Source organism: Anopheles merus, chromosome 3R, assembly GCF_017562075.2.
Source record: "Anopheles merus strain MAF chromosome 3R, AmerM5.1, whole genome shotgun sequence".
NCBI lineage: Eukaryota > Metazoa > Arthropoda > Insecta > Diptera > Culicidae > Anopheles > Anopheles merus.
The window spans coordinates 34612108-34630877 of record NC_054084.1 but is presented as its reverse complement, the minus strand read 5'-3'; the positions used below and the strand labels follow the sequence as shown (position 1 = coordinate 34630877).

General features: G+C 47.0%; 1 protein-coding gene across 8 annotated transcripts in view; it reads left to right on the top strand.

Moving 5' to 3' along the window:
- Window positions 1–18770, top strand: part of LOC121596550 (fibronectin type-III domain-containing protein 3A) — a 59921-nt gene that overhangs the window by 31259 nt on the left and 9892 nt on the right. For all 8 annotated transcript variants that reach the window (XM_041921596.1, XM_041921595.1, XM_041921592.1 and 5 more), the window contains one exon: window positions 10657–10850. In XM_041921596.1, coding sequence (XP_041777530.1) covers window positions 10657–10850 — 194 coding nt within the window. The remainder of the gene's footprint in view (window positions 1–10656; window positions 10851–18770) is intronic.

Here is an 18770-nt window from a genome sequence, read left to right as displayed (position 1 = left end):
GATTTGAGTTGGATTTGGCCAGAGTTGGCGAACAACAATCTCCCGCGCGCGCGCGTGTTTGTGTGTGCTTCAAGAGAAGCGCGAGTAGTAAACAATGATACTTTAGGTTTTCTTAGTAGCGAGATAGGTAGTTATCAACAGAAAACACGCATATATGCCACCGCCGGATGTGTGCAATGTGTGTTTCGATTCCGATGAATGGCGAGATGTGTGGTGCTTGACCTGACCCTTCGTACCGCGAACAACGTCAACAAATGCGCACGGATTAATTTCTTCGCGTTTGCTTAGCTGGGTTTTGTTGTAATGTCAGGGATAGGCAACTTCTTTTTGAGTAACCGCAACGAGAACATCAGACTTTGCAGCTTTGTAACTTCAGATGTGAACACCGTAAAGTTCCTTTGTTGGTAATATCATTTCTAGCATCATATAATGGAGGTATTACTGCTCTTTGGTAAACATTTGTTTCTAGACCTTCATTAGTCATTAGCGTTGTTTAGTATCTGTTTTGTTATATGGACGAAATATATTAGCAAATGCCGCAAAGGTCGTAAACGATATATAGAGGGTGTCTCTCTATCTACCTCAGCAACAGAAACAAATCTCGTCTCAACAAAGTTGTCAAATGGAATGGAATTTTACAGATAAGAGGATGGTGGCTTAGCTGAACTCAAAGAATGCTGTATCCAGTGCTCTGCGCTTACTTCTTGAATCGATGCGTATTAAGTTATACGCTACATCGATTTCATTGAAAAATCAGTATTTTGTAAAAAATGTTGATTCAGTATAAAGACGTGGATTCAGAATAGTGATGAGAAAAATGAAGATTTCACCGGAATCGGTTCCGGCTAGCTGCGAAGTTTTCTGGAATCGATTCCGGATAGCAGGCCCAGAATCAGTTTGCGGAATCAATTCCGGAATCGGCTCTGGAATTGGTTTCGGAATCGGCTCTGGAATTGGTTTCGGAATCGGCTCCGGAATTGGTTCCAGAATTGGTTCCAGAATCAAAATTGGCTCTGGCATCGTAATTGGCTCCAAAACCAGAATAATGATAATGTCCAACGATGCTAAATATTGATAGCCGCGAAAAAATAAAAATTTACTTGTAAACGATACATTCTAATGGTGATTCCCAGATTGATTTCGCTTCTTAAACTTCTCATTTCATTTCAAGAACTAAATTTCATTCCGGAGCTAATTCATTTCTGGAGTCAATCCTAATTCCGAAGTCGATTCTGATTCTGGTGCCGATTTCGATCGCGGAATCGATTCTGGAGCCGACTTCTGAAACGACTCTGGAGTCGACCCTGGAATCTGCTCCGGAGTCAACTCCGGTATCTGCTCCGGAGTCAAATCGGGAATCTACTCCGGAGTCAACTCCGGAATCTGCTCCGGAATCGGCTCCAGAATTAACTCCGAAATTGATTCTGAACACGGAATCGGAATCAGGTAGGTCCGATTCCGAGCTCCCACTACTAATTCAGAAAGCGTATGAAGAGTTTCTTAATGCCTATTGAACTTAGCTGTTTAATGACGGAGCTACTTTGAGCGTGTAGAGCTACATTGAGTTTACAGTGTTGCACTAGAGACTACTAGAAATTGCATGCCTACATTAAGCTCACTAAACTACATTGAGTTTAAAGAGTTCGATTGAGCTGTAACAGGTACATTGAGCTATAGGAGCTAAATTGAGCTCTTATAGAGATTCACGATACAGTGCTACATTGAGCTTATAGGAGTACATTTATCTTAAAGAGCTACATGTACCTTAAAGAAGTACATTACGCTTACAGAGGTAAATTGAGCTGACGGAGCTACATCCAGCGCGTGGAACTTCTTTGCAGCAAGTGGATTGATCTCCATTTAAAGTTCAAAATTCCACGGAGTCCTCGCCTTTCTGATTTAGTTTAATCAACCTTCTCTTTTCTTTTAAAAGATCTCCTTTACACCACATCAAGTCCATTTGAATCTTCTTTATAACAATAAATCCACTAGTCCGTACATTTGCCAAACCCTGTCCCCTTACAAGAGTGATTGTTGTGTCGGAGGCAAGTGCAATCAAAGTTTTGCGACTGACCTATGATCCGTACCTCCCCATCCTCCTCCCTGTGCCAGAGTGGCACGAACTTCGATTCACGATTAATGCAAGTAATTCTCGCAATCGTTCTTACAAAGAACAACAATAAATAATAATTCGTGGAGCATGATGATGATGGAGTGGAGAGCACACAGACGCTGTCTGATTGTGTGTTAAAATGGGGTGTGTGGGTTTTTTAAATCTAAAAATGTAAATATTATGGTGTGTAGCCAATGCACTCGTCTATCGCTTGCAGTTTGCGAAGCATGGAATTTCCAGAACGGTGCATTCTGTGCTCCGTCGGAAATCTGGTTTTGCGAGACTTTGACCGGATGCAGGACACTCACGCGGACGGGCGGGCAGGCGAGCGGGCTGGAAGTTTTAATTATCTCTAAACGAACCGTCAACAAACAACCAGACACACGGACCCGCCACGGATGGATGGATGGGGATGCAATTTTCTTAAAATGCATTGTTTTTCTGGTCTTCCTAGATGCACATCATTTGATGGTTTTTTCTTACGGGCTTTAAACAGAGATACGCGGGAAGAATATCGCTTTATCTGCAATGGAAAACATAAATTCTGGGAACACTCGGAGGACCTCGTTCTTTTATTTTCAGTGTGCAATTAGGCAGAAGTTTGTTATGATCAGGGGAGAGACGGTTTAACTGCTAATGGGTGCGAATTTTTAGACTTTTAATCCGCGAAATCGCTTTTGGTTCTTTTTATTTTCGAGGGATATTCTTCTGATCTGAGCAAAAGCAAACAAAGCCAAAAAGCCTACAACAGAACGAAGAGGAAGAACATTGTTGTGCACCGGAAAACGAATGCAAAAAAAAATAGCAGACACAGATTAACCTCTACCATTTCCGCCAATTAACCTTCTTGTGCCTAAAAACAGGGAGGAGAAGGTCTTGGGAAAAAATTTGATTTATATTTATGTAAATTAATGGTTGTTGTATTATATATTTTTTTGACATTCTAAATGCAAACAAAAACTAAAATGCATGCATTGCATTAGTGGCATCTGTTGCCACACAACTTTATGACAGTCTGTGGCGATGACTCCTCTCCAACAGCGTTGGGGACATTCGCGACAAGCCAAACACGCAACAACATGGTTTATTTTTTAACGACTTGTTAACTCTCGAGAAGCTATTAATTGGGTTTTATTTCGCCCTAAAACAAAGCGCACTTGTGCCCAACAAAATTAAAGTGGCTTTTAAATGATAATAATGGCGTGTGTTTAGTGCTGCCTATCACAACATTGTTTCGGTGAGCAACAAGTGCATGTTTCCGATTGCACTTGCTGTCATCGGCCACAAATAGCACGCAGCGCAACGAGAGACAAAGGCAGGCAGGTTAGAAACATTCATCTACATGAGTTTGCCGCGACAAGCCCGAAAAGGTCACCGTGCGCGCAGGGTATAGCCTCTCTAGCAGGTTAAAATGTATGTTAAACAGCTTCCCAATGCCGATAAAACCCACTAATTCGAACACTGAAACATGTGGTGTGTATTTTTGCATCCCGGAACTCTTCCAGGCAAACCCGTTTTTGAGGCTGTCCTGAAATAATGATAAGCATAAAAGCATAACGTGTGTCGCCCAAGCCACGGCTGTGTGTGCGTGTCTCTCTGTCTCTTGCTGTATGGACGTATGACACGTCTACCGATCTCGAGCTTCTCTCGTTGTAGGTGGTTTGCGCACCCTCACCAGAAGAGGGGTTGTTGGGGTGGCAGCTTACTGGGAAAGACCCAACCATCGCGAGAGAGCCAGCAACCGGAATTGGTGTGTGATGTGGATGGCAAGAAACTGGTTGTGCCGTTTGTGAGGATGCGTTTGTCACTGTGTGTCTGTGTGTGTGTGTGTGTTTGTATGTGCCCGCACACTACTACTACTACCACTACCGTCACGAGTGACTCGTGAGGTTAAGTGATGGGGATTGTGGTGCGAATAGTTTGCGAAGAACACACGGAACTGAGAAAGGCATTTGAGCAGAGGAGGGAGCAAAGGTAAGACGAGAGGGCGCGCTTTTCGCGAGTTTTTGTTTCACCCGATGTTCGCGGTGTGATGTGGCCGGTTTTCTTTGTCATCGCGCGAGTCATCGAAGTCATCATCAGCATCATCATCGTCATCATCATCTGGGCTGAGGTTTCGAGCCTGAAAGGGGAGGGATGATCATCACAGCTCGAATCGTCCCCTCGCGTGGTAGTGCAAAACTCGCCGAACTCGTAGAATGTGGTTCGCCATGTTCACCGCATTCCCTTCGCCCAATTGCCCTGCTGCTGCTGCCCCCATTTGGCAGCATCATCCCCTAGGCCGAGGCCGCAAAAGGGGCAACTTTTAAGCCGCGCGCATGTGGAGCGATTGAGACGCGATTCGCAGAATTTCTGGAATAGCGCGCAGTAACGTGGTGAATGGTGGGGGGAGGGGGAAAGGGGACATGCTGGTAGATGTTGCCGTGGACGTGGCAAACCAAGTGGACCTTGGGCGAAAACGGGGAGGGAAAACCACCACCACCACTCTAGAGCGCTCTCTAGCGCGCGGCGGCGGCGGCGCACGTATTTATCATTAAAGGTCGTTTCGTGCATCCGTTTCAAGCCGCTGCTCCGCTCCGGCCACATCTCGAGAAGTAGCGTCTTCCGTTGTCTCTTGTAGAAGGGACCGTCTTGCTGGAGTTGTTGGTCGCATCGATTTTTGCTCCATGTGCATGTGTGTAGACTTTGGCCCGGCTGTTCTTCGCAGTATCGACGAAAAAACTCGTTTGACTTTGCTCGAGATGGTTGGCTGGGTGGCTATGGTGAAAGAGGATTGTTTCGCGTTCGTGTCTGTGTGTGTGTGTATGTGCAGACGAAGGTGGAATCACATCTTCCACATGACGATGAAGATGATGATGGTTTTGAAAAGGTTGAAGACGGTGCTTCTTCTCCACGGTGCTAATGTCGTACGGTGCTTTTTTTGTATTTCTACTTTTTTTCGCATCTCACCCCATCGCGCGAACAAGGTCGAAATTAGACGTACAACTTACTTAAAGTTTATCGCAAACGGTCCACCTTTTATTGCTCTTTGTTTTGGTTCGGGTTTTGGGAAAAATGCTTTCCCAGGCCGGACAGGCAAGGGATGGACGATTTGCCATTCGTGATGGTTAGATCGCATGTTGAATGTAATTTCCAGCATTAAATGCACATTTGAGTGACTTGGGTGCTGGCATTACCATTAATGGGTATGTTCAACTTGGCGAACTTTTGCCAAATGATTTATTGTGATACTACTCATTTCCATACAACGTTATTTCTTTGTTACTTACCGATACAGTATTCATTTTTATCTGGAGCTTATCCATGTATTTATTAAGCAATTAACGTTGTCGTCTTTGACGTGGCTCGTAGCGTCGTGCCTAGCGCTGAGGCTTTTACGCCAAATGTCGTATGTTCAATCCTAATATACACCAAATGCTTAGCGAGTCGTTATGGCGAATGAATCTGAATGAATTTTTAAAGTGTATTAATGATTCTGAAGCTTTAGATAGATGCTTGAAGATTCATCTTCGCTCTTGTTCAAAGGTAAAAATAATACCCATTTTGCCTCTATTAATGTCCTATTATTGTACTTCATGAAATACTCGCTTTGAATCGATATCTAAAAACAATTCGTAATTCGAATCACTCAACCCTGGAGATGCATGATGAATGAATCTTTACGAAAGCACTACCACTAGCTGTGTGGCTTCGATTCCGACACATAAATTCCACGAATCGATTACAGCAGACGGAGAAACCATCTATTTGAAAAACACACTCGCTATGTCGCCATCAATTTTTAACCATGTCGTTAATGTCATTCTCCGGTCTCTGGTCTCGATCTGTACGCGAGGGTGGTGTACTGCCCTACCTCATGGGACGCGGTACAGAATTGCACTAAAAGTGGTGTACTCTCTGCCACACGTTGACCCCAATCTTTTTGCCCCCCAGAACAACGTGATGGTGTCCACAGGGCGGTGTGTGGTATGTGGAAAAGCGTCTAAAGCTTCTCCAATATGTTGAAATATCAACCCAATGTTCTCTATAAAAGACGACACCATCGCACACCACCAGCATTGCGCGATCGTAAACCCTAACGTTAACGTTGTTCCTTCCCTCACCCGTGCCCTCGCGGTAGATTTTCCCTCCCCCTCAGCGGGATGGTGATGCAAGTTAGAGGCACCTCAAGGGCCACACCGGGTACCGAATATATATATCTCCACTTAATGCTGCACCGCAGCCGCAAGGGACAAATGCATTGCGCGATAGAGAGGTCATGTGCGGTGCGGATAGATAGATACGTAAAATGTGGCTTTAGAGTGTTTCAGCGATCTGTGGAGCATAGAGACAACGTTTAACGTTTCTTGAAAGTGATCATTTCTCAACGATTTGCTTCGTAGTACTTAACCAAGCGAATTGAAGAGCAAATTCATTTTGTTATGTGTGGTTTAAGGCAATTGGTTTAATTTGTTCTTTTTATTAGACAATATGATACATATTCTACGATGAGATAAAGTAATTTTTGTGAAAAGGTCTTGGGTTCTTACTTAAACTTGATCCAATTCCTTCAAGCAAGAGAAAGATATTACCGCGAAAAGAAGCTTTCCACCACAGTTCTCGCCTAAGGTAACGGACTAAGCACCAAATTCAGTACAGCCAAGAATGTTGGCGCTGCTGCTGCTCTAGTACGGTAGGAACGGGTTAAGAAAAACAACGCCAAGCAAGGAAAGGTCGCTACGAAAAGCAATTGGAAGGATTGCAGAGTGCGTACCAGACACGAAGGAAAAGACCGAGAGGATGAGGAGGAGCAGGAGAAGGTTCGTCGCTAGGTAACGGGATTTCACTTATTGTTGTTTATCATATGATGAAAGGTCGAAAATGAGGCAGAGAGGATGAGAAGAGCTTGAAGCCTATTACGGGCAAGACTCCATATCAGCATCATCATCATCATCATCATCATGATCCGCACAAACACAGCCTGAAGGAAGGTTCTTTCTCGCTCTCGCCGTGTGCCCTCAAGAACCTGGCGAGCAGTTCGGCATTTTCGAGAATGGAATTTTGGAATCCCTCCCCCTTTCTCTTCCTCCGTGGACCACTGCTTCCGTTTAAAGTGCCCTTCTGGCTGCCTCTCGATCATGGTGAATGTGTGGTGAAGGCCACACTTTTTGGAGGGTTGCTTGAGGGCATAGGCGCCAGCAAAAGAAGCTGGAAAGCAGCCACCGCTACATATGGTTTGATCGTTCCACGCGACCACCGATGATTCGTTCGCCTCCAAGTTTGTTTGATTCTTTGATTTTGTTCCTCGAATCTTTCTTTCTCCTACCAAGCAACTACGTCCTTCGAAGCTTGTGTGTGTGTTTGTGTGTGGGCATATTTGTGGTAGGACGCTCTCTCTCTCTGTGGCGAAAAGATCCAGATTTTCTTGACCGGTTTTTTGGCCGTTGATTGGGGTTTACAGGGGCTGCCTACCCCTGCTTTTTGGCTGCCCAGCTGAGCCATCGCTCGAGGGTGGAAAAGATGCGCAGAAAAGGTGAAGAACTTCAAAACTGGTTCCACCACCACGACCACCACATAAACACTGGCCTTAAAGGGAAGGGATAGGTGAGAGTTCTAAACGGTGGGTAGAAGATGATCGTTCTTGGGGGGTTACTTTTCTCTCTTTCTCTCTTTCTCTCTCTGGCTCACTGTTCCAACACTCTCCCATCCAAAGAGATCACTGGGACGGGGGAGCAAAGAAAAGGGCGGATAGCTACGCCCAAGGAGGCACGCTGCTGACACGCGAAACGGGTTGATTGTACTCTGTGCAAATAATGACCTTGATTAGTTATGCTCTTTTTTTCTGCTCTCCAACTTCGTTCGTTCGGCGTGGGGTGGTGGTTGGGTTATGATGGCGCTTGGAAACTGGAGCTCCATGTTACGCTATGCGCAGGAAAGGGAAGCAATCCGCCTAGACAAGTGAGTGAGAGCGTGCGAGCGCTAGTGAGCGCAAAACTGCATGCTCTAGCGCTATGTGGTTGGGTTGGTTTGGGTCGAATACGCATCGGGTTAGTACCCCGAAATGTATTTCCATTCGGTTTCTGCCATCACACGTGCGGGTTTTGGGGTGGCGCAAGGGGAGATGAAACGACCTACAAGGGCTTGGAGTGTGTGTGTGTGTATGAGAGAGAGAGAGAGCGAGAGAGTGAGAGGCTTGCGTCTGGGGAGTCTGAAGCGCACGAGTTGTCTATGTATATAAACACGAAATATTAATGACCGTCTGGCGGTCTGGCCCTGGCGTCCTCCACGTCCTCTGCCGAGGGCCCCCGTTGCTTTCCGAAGCTTTCCTCGTTGGAGTGTGTTTTGTTGTTTGGAGAGAAAAAAGGGCAGTGTTTGTCGCTGGACAACAGCTCTGTCCGTTGGTAAGGCAAAGATATCAAATCATTATCCAGAAGGTTGCCATTTGTTTGTGTTTGAAGCTACTGCTGGTGCTGCTAGAAAACTAGAGAAAACAGCCATTACTTGTCGACTACTGTGTATAGGAAAATCGTTTGCACTGCACGACGATAATCTGCATCTTCAATATCCCTCCATAAATATCCAGCGATAAATTATAGAACCCTTGTTGAATTCCCTTTGATGCAGAATAGTGCACCCGCCAAACCCGCATGTTGCATGGTCTCCCCTGGGATGACCCTCGTTGTGGTGAAAAATCGTTCATCAATTGATCGGACCACCACACGCCACACACATGGTGTTCGCCAGACGCGCCCTGACACGCACACCCGTACTGAACGCGTGAAGAAAGCGTGTCCAAAGCGCATAACGTTGGACGTCAGGGAGAGTTGAGGGAATGCGGAATCGATAGGAAGATCGGAGGGACTGCCGAGGGAATACACACACACACATACTCATACACACCCTCTCCCGACAGGAGGGTGGTGGTGCACAGACCAGCATTTGGGTGTCAATTAGCGTCTCGCGTTGTTGTTGATGTTTCCCGTGTCCCCGTCCTCACCAGGCGCGAGATTCCTGCGAGTTCCCTTCGGCTTGGTTGGACATTGCTTTGGACGCCCCGGGAGTGGCATCAAACACACGATGAGCACCCTGGGAATTTACGCGCCAAGGGCAGTTACTGTAGGGCCGTCGATGCAGTTCTGCCATTGGAGAACCTAAACCGAGAGCTGAGAGAGAGAGATGATGGGAACAATCATTGGAGGATCATTTACTCCAGATTAATTACTCACAAGTACTGCAATGCTTCGAGCCATCGAAGACATCGAGCAAGAAGCTCCTCTCGATCGGTAATTACCACTCTTTGTTATGCTGATGTCGCAGAAACTTGTTCCACCAGCACGAGTAAACAGACTTTTAAAATCACTACCAACTGCGCAAAAGACGGCAACGTTTGGTGCAGAATTTGGTCTTTATGTCTCTCTGGCTCTTCATCCGGTCACTCCGGTCGCGTGAACGGCTTTTTCGGCTTTCCTGTTGGCCGAATATATAATGCCTGAGAAACACAACATCAAAAAAAAAAAAAAAAAAAACAGCATAACCAACGGTACTGTCATTCTTTTGCTCTCCTCGAACACATTCCCTGCTTCACTCTACGTCAACAGAAGATTGCTGAAATCAGCTGAAATGTTGTGTTCAGCACTGGATGTCGAACGGATTTCGGCAGACCGTCTGAAGGGGAGAGGGCATAAGACATCCGGTGTGCGGCGGTTTGTGTTTATTTGCCACCAATTGGCATGTTTTTTCGCGCGAGGGCATTAACCGAACGCACGACGGTGTGGTGCACAGGAATCATCCGCGTCAGCTCTCTGTTTGACGAGACGCGTGCGTTGTGTCCGTGTGCCCGTGTGTCTGTGTGTCCTGGAATGTCTGACCTAAGGTTTACCAGGTACTGCGCTGCCCATCACCCCGTCACAACACGCACATCTGTTGTGTTTTATGGTCTGACCTCCTTAATATTGGCTGACTCCTCGCTCCTCGCTGCCACCTTACCATGTCCTTCTTCGCATGTGTGACGTTCGTCGGTTTACTTCACGTTTGGGTTTCTGGATTTCTTTTTCTTTGAAAAGTGCATACGTAAATAACAATATCGCGAGGAGTGTTCGTTTCGTGCATATCTTAATCTGCGCCGGAGCGTCGGTCGGGAAAATCAGGTCGAGTCCTCCTTCCCACTACCGTCTTGCTGTGGCTGGTCCACCAAACACGATGGATATATTAAGAATCGCACATTTACACCACAATAAGAACAAAAAACGGAAGCACCAGCAGCAGCAGCAGCAGCACGAAGGTTTATCTCTCAATCAGTGCAAGGTATGAAGATGTGGAGGAGGTGTGTGGTTACTGGAGTGGGTTGGTGGGTGAGGAAAAACTGAAAGCGTAAACAACGTCGCCAATGACCTGTGGTGTAGCGTTTCCCCCCGGTTTTTGCGCGCTCATTTCCTTCACGAAGAAGTTTGTCGATGATGCTACTACGCGAGATGGAAATTATCCAGAGATTCCGTTCCCCCTCGTTATTTGTACTAATATACTAATTAAATTTCGCTTTTCTCTTCTCCCTTCTTCCAACACAGGTCCCGTCACACTGCCAATGGTGTCGCAGAACGGTACGCCCCCGATGGCGATGCCGATGCAGGTACCGCAGGGCCACATCATGCAGCAGATAGTGGACGAAAACGGTACGCTCCGGCACGTCATCCTGTCGACCCAGCCGCCCCAACCGCTCCGGCAGGGGAATGTTCAGCACCATCTGCATCCGTCAGCATTTGTAAGTATCGAGACACTGACTGAGCCGGCCGTGTATGTAGCAAGCGGTGACTCACCGCGGCTCTGGCCACTTCACAACCAAGCAAAAGGAGGAGGCTGCATGATAAATAGCTGGTGCTAACATATTCGCCTAGAAATTCACACATTCACTCACACGCGCTAGATGATGCTGCGTTTGTTGCTAATTTGTGGCACGTTCAATGGCCGCGTCGGTGCGTACTTGTGGGCATTCTGATGGAGGGACGCCATTAGCGTATCGAGATGCTCTTAATGCTCGTTAAATGGAAACGCTGGAGCGTCGTGTGTGCGTGTACACTTGCAAAAGTGTTACTTTTTACTACGGCACCTCCCGGAATGATGCTATTACTCATCAATTAAAACTATTCTTCGGCCCGAAGTGGGAAGCAGGAAGGGCTGGGAGCGATACGAGTGATACACAATTGCAATTATTTGCATGTTTTTCTTCTTTTAGCATCGTTTAGCTGAAGGAACGGAATGCGTTAACTGGCAGAAGAGTGGTAGCAAAGTTGTGTTCTTCCATCCATTGGTGCGTGAACGAATTGGCATTGCCTGAAGAGCGGTCCTATACTTAGCACATGTGTGCAACCGCTTCACTTAGTCTGGGGTTGGAGTATCGTGGAGTAGAAACATAAGAACATCAGAAGAAGACGAAGAAAAACATAAACGCCGATAAAACTGCATCTTCCAATCGGCATAGAGAAAGAGAGAGAGAGAGAGAGCGTGCATACTGGTACGGACAAGTGTCTCAATCCCTCTTCTTTGCGCATTAAAGGCAAGAGTCATAAAAGACGTCCTCTGCACAAAAAGATAAAAGCAGCCACTCGCCTCTATCAACGAGCAGGCAGCGGCAGCACCACGAACGCCGCAGCCTAATGATTTCCGCCATTTGATGGTGGTGCAAATTTCTGCCTGATTGGCTTTTTGCAGATCCACCAAGCCGCCGTTTGGGCGCAAATCAATCCTTTTCCTTGGAACCATCAATCCTTCCTCTCTATACATCATACCTGTCCGTTCGTCTGCCCTGGGTGGCTTAATTTGCGGCTTGGTCAAACGTTAACCACTCATCCAGAAAGAAGGGGGCGTGTGGTGGTGGTCACAAGAAGCAAAGACAAATAATTAAACCGTGTGTGTGTTTTTTTTGCGGAACACCAAAGCCGGCAGCGTGTTCGCCTATTACACGGTCCGGTCGGTTTGATGATCGTCGGTCGCGTTGAAAACGGTCATAAATGGGTGGGGGAGGGGGGGCTCTGGGCCGCAAAAATATAGCTTTATGATAGCACAGAGGCGGCGGCCGCTGTGTAGTATGTTGGCAAGTTGCCGGCGACTAAACCATCCTGTCCCCTAGGAAGAAGGTGTGTGTATGGGGAGGGAAGGGTAGAGAATGGATTTATTGTGTTTGATCGCTTGTTGGCTATATTTTTATGTATGGTTCTTTTTTACTTTTAGAAACAGAGAAAATCTCCGTCGAGTCGAGTGTGTTTGTGTGAAAATTGAGCTAACGGAAGGAAGCTGCAGGACCGGGGCACGGCTTGACGAAATCAAATTCGAATCTCCGACCCGGTTTCCCGTATCTCCGGTACACAAACACAGACACTCTTTTTTTGGGGAGCTTCTACTACTAACGGGATTTGAAGGCGATTCAACCGAGAAACGGTTTGGCGGCAGAAGAAAGAAGAAAACTGTACATCCGCACACACGTATGGGGCCAATTGAAGGGGCTCTAGTTCTAGTCGGAAGGTCCAACTCCAACTGCCCCCCCCCCCTCCCCCCGCTGCTCTTTTTCGCCCAACCTCTTGGAAGGTCGCCGACAAGAAAGGGAGGAAGTGTTGCTTCCGGATTTGATCAGATTATGATTGGAGTGTGGAGCCAGAGCAGAGAACAACGCCGAGCTTCAACATTGCATGCTCATGTATGTGCGCACGCCATCAGAGAGCCGGCCAGATGCCGGAACGCGTAGCAGTTCCCTTCCCTACATTGCACCATTATTGCGCGCCCCACACTAGCGCCTCATCTGGTTCGGTGTGTTGTTGTGATTGTTGTAAAATATATCAAGCGTAATGAGCAGCGCACGAGGAGGAGACACCACCACTGCCCGGCGGCACCCTGTTCAGGCCCCCGTTTGTATTAGGCGTCGATTTAAAGCACGGCCATCGCGGGATGTGTTTAGAGGGAGGAAGCAAGCAAAGGGGTACCCCGGGAAAGGGATATGAAAAAATATGAACAATTATAATCGACAACGGAACTGTTCGGTGTGCAACAGCAACGAGTGTTGTACGTGGAGGCATCGGCAGCTGGTCTATCGCATTAGCCAGAGGAGCGTGCGCGAGAGCGCGCGCGCGCCCACGGGTCACGCTACAACACGCAACAGCAGCACCACCGACATTGTCGCGCAAACGTGCGTTGTTATGTGCGCACTCGCGTGTAATTGCTGCCCATCACTTGCAGTGCAATGAGAGGAACGCACGCTGTTTTTTTAGATGATTTTTCATATTTTTGACATTTCATCCACGTTGACAGTGTAGAGAGTATGTGGCATTTCGAAACGCGCGCTGAAAGCTGCGAATCGAATGCCCCCTCAATGTGGCGGCAGGTCAAGGGTTGCAGCGTTCTTTCCATCTATTTTTTCTTCTTCTCAGCTTCCAAATGTCAACACCGTCCGGTTTGCGCGTGTGTGATGCTGCCTCATGGCCCACAGGTACAAGGCCTGTGCCTTAAGCCAACCTTCACCTGCACAGATCGCGCACAGATTGTGTTCCATCCCATCTCCCAAAAAAAGAGCAACAACCACAACTAATTCCAAACGATTAACCCCAAAAAAACGTTGTGAAACAGTCGAAAAAAAAAAAGAAACACGAAACAAAATAACGCACCACCGCCACCATGCTTCTCTTGTCGTCCACGTGCTCTGTTCTCCATGTGACGATGGATTGGAATTAGGTGGATATGTGAAACGAGCAGCAGTACAAAAAAAATAGAAAGCGAAAGAGCTTCACGCTCGTCCATGCAAAATGTCAATGCTGATGAATTGTGTGTGTGTGTGAGCCGCCGCCGCCGTCGCCTATTGCGCAGCGCAAAAATCGCATACGCGACATAGCGTTCGAATGGTGGCGGTGTGGTGTGTTGCGTGTGGCCCAAAACCGACGTGGCCACCTCTTAGTGCTCGTCTAAATTGCATTTCGGTGGCTTCCAAACCTGAACCCCCACACCCCACAGCTCGGAGGCTCAAGGTCGTACGCTCTCGGACAAAGGTAATGGGTGCCTGCAGGCTCCTATTTTGCGGTTAACTGCTGCTGTTACCCCTTTTCGACCCCTAACAAGGTGTGTTCGATAGGGAAGGGGTAGGAAAAGAGAGGCCTCATTTTGTTTGTTTTAGAGATTTTTAATAGCGTTGTGCAAAATTTAACCTTTCGGGGGCAACCCCCCCGCCAAGAGAGACAATGGGCTGGAATGAACCGGATACGGGGGCACTAACACACACATACGCCGAGAGACGCACATCACATCCGGTTGCCGGTTGAAGAAGCGTCAAAATTGCGTTTTGTGTCCCCCGATTTTGCTCTCCCACTCTCATCGTCCCCTTCGCGGGGGTGCCAATGTTTGTATCTTTTTTTTTTTTAAGAAGGCCATAGAAAGAGATGCAGAAGGGACAATAAAAAGCTAACCCACAATTGATTCGAAATTAAAATTTGGTAACAAATTTGGTGTCGCTTTTTTTTGTTGTTGCCACCAACCAAACCAAACAACAGAAATTGCTCCCCCGGTGTGCCATTGTGTGGGTGTAGGTAAATTGCAGTGTCATGCGTTTGGGCCCCGTGTTATGCGCCGATCCGCGTACAACGTGCGCCACCGCCTTCACAGCGTCGTCCGTGTGCAATTTTTGGGGCGGTTATTGGCCTTCTCGGTTTGGTGACAAAACTGCGTGTTTCCTCTTCTCTACCCCTCTCTTTCTCTCTCTCTCTCTCTCTCTCTCTCTCTCTCTCTCTCTCTCTGTTCCTCTCTTCGTCGATTAGTGACGGTGGCATTTTATGTTTATGGGTCGCTGAGTGTTTTGTGTGGTGCTGCTGTCTGCATGCTACTTTCGTGCAGCAACAGCAACGCTAGAAACCTGAACATGCTGGAACTAATTTGCTAACCCTTGCTTCCGGTACTGGTCATCCCCCCTACCCCCGGTCATCTCCTTCCCAGGGGCACTAGCCACCCACACCCCACTTCAATTTTGGACCATGTGGCCCGAGAGTGTGTGTTGTGTTGTTGAGCCTGTGTGGTATCGGTACGGTTTATCTTACTTCCGCCGTTTGTTGCTGGCGATGCCGAGAGATGGTGTCAAGCGGATTGGAATGGAATGGAAAGGGGAGGGCATTTAGTCTAGCGCGTCAAATGGCACTCTAACGAAAGAGTGGCTATTTTGTTATCTTCTTAGCTTAAAAAAAAAACAAAAAAAAAACATAAGTTCCTGTTTCGTGGAACAAAAGGGGCAATCTAAAGTGTGCTAAAATAAGCCACCACATCCCCACACACACACACACACACACACGCGCGCGACTGATTTAGAGTGGCGGGGTTGTCTGCTTCGGGTTCTGCAAAATCACTCCACCATCGCTTGGGAAGCAGTTCCAAGAAAAGGGATATTTTGTCTAGGCCGACGAAGCACAAAACTACCCTGTGAAGAGCAAACAAACAATCTGCCGCCCAATCCACCTTGCATTTTGCAAACCACGATTCTCCCAAAGATGTATCTGTTATCTGCGTGCAAACAAGAGCAAGAACAACATCGCGACCAACCAAGTTCGTCGTCGTTAAGTAACACAACCAGTGCTGCAAAATGTCACTGTCAATGTCATACACAAAATCTGACTGAAACAAAATCCATGTCAGCGTCTAAGTACGCGATAATCAGAGGTGATACTCAAAACGATTGGTGTGACCAATGCTTGACCAACGCTTGGTCAGTCGCTTTGTCATGACTTTTTTTATACTGTGATCAGTTCTGCAAAAAGTCTCTGAAATAGTCATGACAAATTCCGACTGAAACAAAATCATAACACCGTCACGAGCTCTACTGTGATGATCAGATGTGAGACTCATACAGTTGTTGCGACCATCACATGCTTGGTGACATTTTGTGCAACCAACTGTTGGTCAGTCACATGGTCGCGACATTTTCAGTAGGTGTCCATCCCGATAGTCGTGGGAGATATACGGTGCGTGGGAGTGGTTCCAAGATACAAAATGAGCATGGTTTCTCGCTCTGTTTGACTAGACAGATCATCAAAGCAGACTGAGCAAGAAGACATGCTCATTTTGCTGCTTGTAACCACACGCCAAGTATAGTACAAGAATGTCGTGATTATCACTGACAGAAAATGTCGTGAATAAGTGAGTGACCAAGAGTGCGGTGCTATACAAAATGTCATCAGGCATGTGATTGATCCACCAACTGATTGTGTTTCACCTTTGAACATCTCAGTTGTGTACGTGACGCTAATTTGAGGTTCGATTCTGTCATGAGTGTTGGTGACTGAAACAGTGACATTTGACGCCGTTGTTCATGATTATGTTTGCGACGGCATTAAGCTCAGCTTGTGGGTCAGGGTATCGCGGTTGACTAAACAAACTTTCATTGAGTATCAACAATGAGCATCAAGCTACCTCGGATATGTTCATTGTTTTCGTCGGTGAACATCTCGTGATGCTCATGACATTTTGCAGCACTGAACACAACAAGCCCAAGTCATTCAAGAAGTTGAAATAAACAGTCACAGAGAGAGAGAGGGGGGGAAGGAGACCCAAATCCTCACGCCGGGCGGCTTAATTGCTTGAGTTGTGGAGACCAACAAGGAAAGCCGATGTAAATATGTGACGACGACGACGCCTAAAGCTGTTGTTCCGTGGTCACAAATCACGCGGCGGTCACTTCCTGTGCGACATCTTTGTTGTTATTGTGGTGGGCGATGTCTGGTGTGACGACGCCGGTACTGTTTTGTTTGTACCACGGTTAGAGGACGGAGAGGGATTTTAGCACTGCCAAGCCTCCGACTCCAGACGTGTAGGTTCACCACATCCCCCCACACACATGTGCACATACATATATACATTTATTTGCCGGCCGGTGTGTTATCTCACACTGCCACAGTGTGCCGCCTGCCACAAACGTTTGATAACACGCCGTCTTCGTTCCTTTTGGGTTTTCCGTTGTGTTCGATTATCAGCGCGCCACGTACACGAACACATTGACCTCTTCTATTGGCCGTGTTAGTGTGCCGGGATGGCGAATCGTCCGCACCACGATTCGATCGGCAATAAACGCATACGTGGCGATTTACTAACCGTCGTCGTCGTCTGTCGTCTGTCGTCTGTGTATAGTACAGTGCGTCCCATGCATGAATGTATCGCCCGGGAACCGCATTTTGTGTTGTGTTTGTGTTTGTTTGCTGTGGCTGCATTTCTGTGCTCCACCTGAAACAACCTGAAGCGGAGTCGGGGGAGGAAGAAGCCTGCAGCGGGTCTAATGACTTTGACGTGCTGGCACGGGCGGAGGGTGGGTGTAACAAGGCAGATAGGCCCTTCTTACGTACCCCGGGCCGAGTGAGTTAGACAGAGAGAGAGAGAGAGAGCGAGGGAGAAAGCATCTCTCTCCCGCGGTCGTCGCAAGTGGTGTATGTTGTTCGAATTTAGTCGAAGCATACGCGGCAAAGGGAGCGAGACGCATTTACTGACGTGTCTCACTGCAAAAAGAGGTGGATTAATTCGTGCTTGTGTGTTATTGAACCGTCTCTTTTATCGGAAAACATTGCGCAAATTTGCGTGTTTTGTGTTGAGTTTTAGTGTACCGAAAACCTGCAAGGGGGGAAAAGGCACAGTTTCCCCTTTCCCCGCTAATGGATCCGTCACGAAAGCCTGCCACGGTGGCAAGAATAGTGTTTCAGGTAGTTTGGTTCCGGGAACGGAAAATTGAAAACTGAACGAGAATGTTCTTTGGTGTTGATATGTTGTTGCTATTTTGACAATAGTTAATTTAGCCCTTTTACAGGGTTACGCACAATAATTTTAGCGATATATGATAACTAAAAGGTCGACACAGGCATTGAAGCAAATGTATTCTCAAGTGCATCTTTAACCCACAGGGTGTATCGAGAGATATTGATTCTGAATCAATACCATGGCGCTGTACTGGAGCTGATCCTAAAACTATAGCGTTACTGCATCTGATCTAGATCCAATACTGACTCTGGAACTGCTTCTGAACCTAAGCCTGGAACTGATTTTGAATTGATATTATTTCTGAAGCTGATCCTCAAACCATTCCGTTCCTAGATCAGGTCCTTAAACCATACCGATCCTGGAATTGATCCTTAACCCTTGTCAGTTTCTTGAACTTACACAGAATTCATACCAGTCCTGGAATTAATCCTGACCCTATACTGATGCTGGAACTGGTCCAGAACCTATACTGACTCTGGAACTGCTCCTGACCTTAACTGATTAACTGTAACTGATTTTGAATTCATATAATTTCTGGAACTGATCCTCAAATCCTACCGTTCCTAGACTTGGTCTTCAAACTATACGGATCCTTAAATAGTTCTTGATCCATCCCTGTCTTAGAGCTGAACCTGTACCGATATCGGTCCTGGAACTGAACCTGAACCATTGTTAGTTTCTTGCCTTTATACAGAAGCCATACCAGTCCTGGAACTAGTCCTGATCCTGTACTGCTGTTGGAACTGCAACTGAACTTATTTCACTTCAAGAACTGGTCCTAAGCCTGTCTTAATCATGGAATGGATCACGAACCTGCCCCGGTCTAGGAACTGATACAGTATCTACTTTGATGCAGCAACGAATTCCGCCTCTGACTAGACTTGAATTTCTTTAATAGAGAAACTAACTAATAATGGGT